Source organism: Mandrillus leucophaeus, unplaced genomic scaffold (genome assembly GCF_000951045.1).
Source record: "Mandrillus leucophaeus isolate KB7577 unplaced genomic scaffold, Mleu.le_1.0 Scaffold408, whole genome shotgun sequence".
In the NCBI taxonomy this organism is placed as follows: Eukaryota; Metazoa; Chordata; class Mammalia; order Primates; family Cercopithecidae; genus Mandrillus; species Mandrillus leucophaeus.
The window spans coordinates 1,250,000-1,253,821 of NW_012104343.1; the positions used below are offsets into that span (position 1 = coordinate 1,250,000).

At 36.1% G+C, this 3,822-nt stretch overlaps 1 protein-coding gene across 3 annotated transcripts in view; it reads left to right on the forward strand.

Annotated features, from left to right (window-relative positions):
* Positions 1–3,822, forward strand: part of ANKS1B (ankyrin repeat and sterile alpha motif domain containing 1B) — a 1,315,261-nt gene that overhangs the window by 776,148 nt on the left and 535,291 nt on the right. For all 3 annotated transcript variants that reach the window (XM_011992230.1, XM_011992227.1, XM_011992229.1), the window contains exon 13: positions 1,872–2,461. In XM_011992230.1, the coding sequence (XP_011847620.1) occupies positions 1,872–2,461 (590 nt within the window). The remainder of the gene's footprint in view (positions 1–1,871; positions 2,462–3,822) is intronic.

Below are 3,822 nucleotides of genomic sequence, written 5' to 3' on the forward strand. Positions count from 1 at the left end.
CTTAAGTTGTCTAAGTGTTAATTTTGACTTCTTAAAAATGCACATACTCAGTGATAAACTCTAGTCTTTAGAGAGAATTCAAAGCTGCCTTATCCCCCTATTTACTCACTATTCTACCCCTAGAATGGTCTCTGTTGTGAAAGGAAAACAAAATAGGGAGTTATCAAGACAGTGTGGCTATTTTAGAAAGGGATGAGGTTTTATTGTTTTGTTTTGTTTTTGTGAGAAGACAGCTGAGTATAATAGTAGTAGATGGGTGCAGATTGTTGCTTTTGTAGATTCATGTTTCTTGGATCTCTTCCTGTCACTCTTCTTTCTTCAATCTCAGGATGCTGGTATGATAGCTGGGCAGGCAAACATCTTCTCTTTGGAAAAATCAAGCAGGAACCAGGGTGAAGTCTAGAGATACATAGCTAGGAATATACCTGCTTTTACCAGTTCCCAGGCAGACAGCAGTATAGAGGCCTGGGGCCAATCTTCACTCTAAGGAGCAGATGTGTCTGTAGCATCTTCTGAGCCAATGTCTAACGAGATTTATTATGGTTGCCAATTTCTTAAAATATGATAATTTGATATTTTGGCCATGTCTTTCCATCACAAAATCGTAATTATTATTAATAATCACTTTATAGGATTGTTATGGGTGTCAAGTGAGATGATATAAATATAATTCCTCATTCAGTGCCTAGTAAATAGCACTTACCCATTAAATGTTACTTGTTAATTTATAAAAATGTTAGTGTTTGGGGTTTATGGTAATAACTAGCTTATTGAAAGTATGAATCAGCAAATCAGCTTTGGACTTGTTGTCATTATGTACCACATTTGCTATACTTTAGTTCTTTGCAACAGTGAGTTATGGGCTTATCAGGTAATTTAAATTTTGATCTTGGCAACATTTAGCTATTGATTTGAATTAAAATGAACACTGAAAAAAAGTGCACTTACTTTCTTTGCTAAATTCTTTGGCCAGGTTTTTACACAGTATGTCTTTAAAAGACAAATTAAATTGCAAAAAGCATAGTGTATTTTAAATCTCAGAGAAAATGTATGTTTTATCTTAGAAAAAAAATCCAAAGGAATAAAAATTATCATTCATCATCAGTTTCTTTTCTGCATTATATCTTCAAAGGTCTGAAGAAATTAGAAAATAGCTAATGCTATTTCAGAGAAGAAAGAAAAAGCTACCTTTATGCTCATAGCTCAAAGTTAGTTTCTTGTATCGGAGTCTCTCTTTTTCTGATATTATGGATTGCATTGTTTGCCTATATCAAGTCTGAACAAATTTTTTTGTGTAAATTATGTAATCTGCATAGAATTATTTTTAATTTATATTTAAGGTAATATGATCAGGATTAGTAAACTTAAACTACTTTTAATAATACCTTTTTTCAAAATTTCATTTTTGAATTTATTTGCTGGGAGGAGAGCAGAGGGTTGTCATTATATATGACCTTGACTTACCTGCCTAATGTCCTACTGCATGATGATTCATTTACTGTGAGAGTTTAGATGTATGTGTTCTACTTTAAGAAAATTCAATTTTGTTCATTGACTATAAAACATATACCCTGGGTTCAAGGGAGAAGAGAATGAAGTCACTCAATTAATACACAATTCATACTTTTGAAATTAACTCTAAGGTATATCAGAAAGAATGATTCACACACACATGCACACACACGCACACACACTCATACATTCATTCTATACATGGCACTGTGAGGTCATGGGTATTTCAAAAGTGAAGGTATTGCTATGTAGCAGTAAATCAAATGTCTGGATGCCCACATGTTCATAAGGGCACTGCTATTATATCATGACTTTCAGAACCCTTTATAAACCCTAATATCCCTTCCTTCCTTTTGCAGATGACCTCTCTCAACAGGATGACAATGATCCCCCAAAAGAATATGATCCTGAGCAATTTGCAGGCCTGCTCCATGGATCCTCTCCAGCCTGTGAGTCCCCTGAAAATCCATTTCACCTCTATGGGAAAAGAGAACAATGTGAAAAAAGACAAGATGAAGTCAGTTTGGCAAACAGTCCTTTGCCTTTCAAGCAGTCTCCAATAGAAAATAACTCAGAACCTTTGGTAAAGAAAATTAAACCCAAAGTGGTCAGTAGAACAATTTTTCACAAAAAAAGCAACCAACTTGAAAACCATACCATTGTTGGCACAAGATCAACCAGGAGTGGATCTCGGAATGGGGACCAGTGGGTTATGAATACAGGGGGATTTGTGGAGAGAGCCTGTACTCTGGGGAGAATAAGGTCATTGCCTAAAGCCTTGATCGACATGCATTTGTCAAAAAATGTCTCTAAATCTGATTCTGATCTCATTGCCTATCCTTCCAATGAGAAAACATCAAGAGTTAACTGGAGTGAATCTTCCACTGCTGAACACAGTTCTAAAGGGAATTCTGAAAGAACACCATCCTTCACATCGGAATGGGAAGAAGTAAGCTTTGTTCTTCTTGCTGTTCATCCTATAAGGCTTTGGAGTCGAGGGAGGTTTGGGGGAAGGATTTTCAGCTTTTTAGGTCTTTCAAAAGCAAACAAAAAAAATGCACACAGCTCCAACTGGAATGAAATGGTTCTGTGGGTAATGCATGGTAATTTCACAGCAAGTACAAAAACAAACACAGTTCCACACATGTAGGTTAATCTATTGTTTCCATAGAAATTGATATCAAGCAGAAGTAATAACTAGCTATGAGGTACAAGAGAATATTCACATCTTGTCCTACCAAGCACTGCAGCTGACAAATAGAGAAAAAGCTTGGTATTTTTCTCTGTGTTGTTTTGCTACTTGCCAAACTCTTTGTTAGCTTGTCTCCCTTCTTTAAAGTATCTTATATTTTCAGAAGAGCTCCTTAGAATCTTCATGGTAAATAAAGTGTCCCAGCTCTTCTCCAACCACCACACAATAAACACACATCATTTGATATTTCCCTTTTGCAGCTATCAGGGAAATAAAGAAAAAAATGCTTGAGGTTCAAATATCACCAATTTAAGTTCTACTTAAAGACAAAGTCTTTAATTTCATACAGTCTCTCTTGGTATTTCATTCTAACACATCACATATTGTCTCTGAAAAGACTGTACCAGTTAGATTAGGTTTAGAAGCACAATGGATCATTATAGTATTTGGAGAACTAGAAATGGATATGATCTGATAGTGATATTCTGAATTGAGCTGTTTGAGAAAATCGCTTAATATCTCTGCATCTGTTTCAGGGTGAATAAACTGGGACATTTAAGTAATGTCCATTGTCCTTTTTGAAACCTGCTGTCTTATTCAGGTTGCTAGCATCAAGAGAGGCATTAAGCCCCAAATTGCTATAGCTTAGACAGTCATATCTTCCTTTAAATTTCATACTTGTAGACGGTAATTTTTTCAAGTATAGCCATTTCTTTTATTTATTAATTTAGTGAATAACATCTGAAATCCTTTTGTAGAGGCAAGATTAATTAACATTTAGCTTAGATCTTATAATTAAGTTGTTTTCGTGCCTAGATGCTGGTGATTGGATGCCACTAATCAGCTTGTGGCTGGTCAAACCATTTGGTTAGAACTTAGCTCCAGGCCAGGCATGGTGGCTCATGCCTATAATCCCAGCACTTTAGGATGCCGAGGCAGGTAGATCACTTGAGGCCAGCAGTTCAAAAACATCCTGGTTAACATGGCAAAACCCCGTCTCTACTAAAACTACAAAATTAGCTGGACATAGTGGTTCATGCCTGTAATCCCAGCACTTTGGGAGGTTGAGGTGGGCGGATCACAAGGCCAGCAGTTCAAAAACATCCTGGTTAACATGG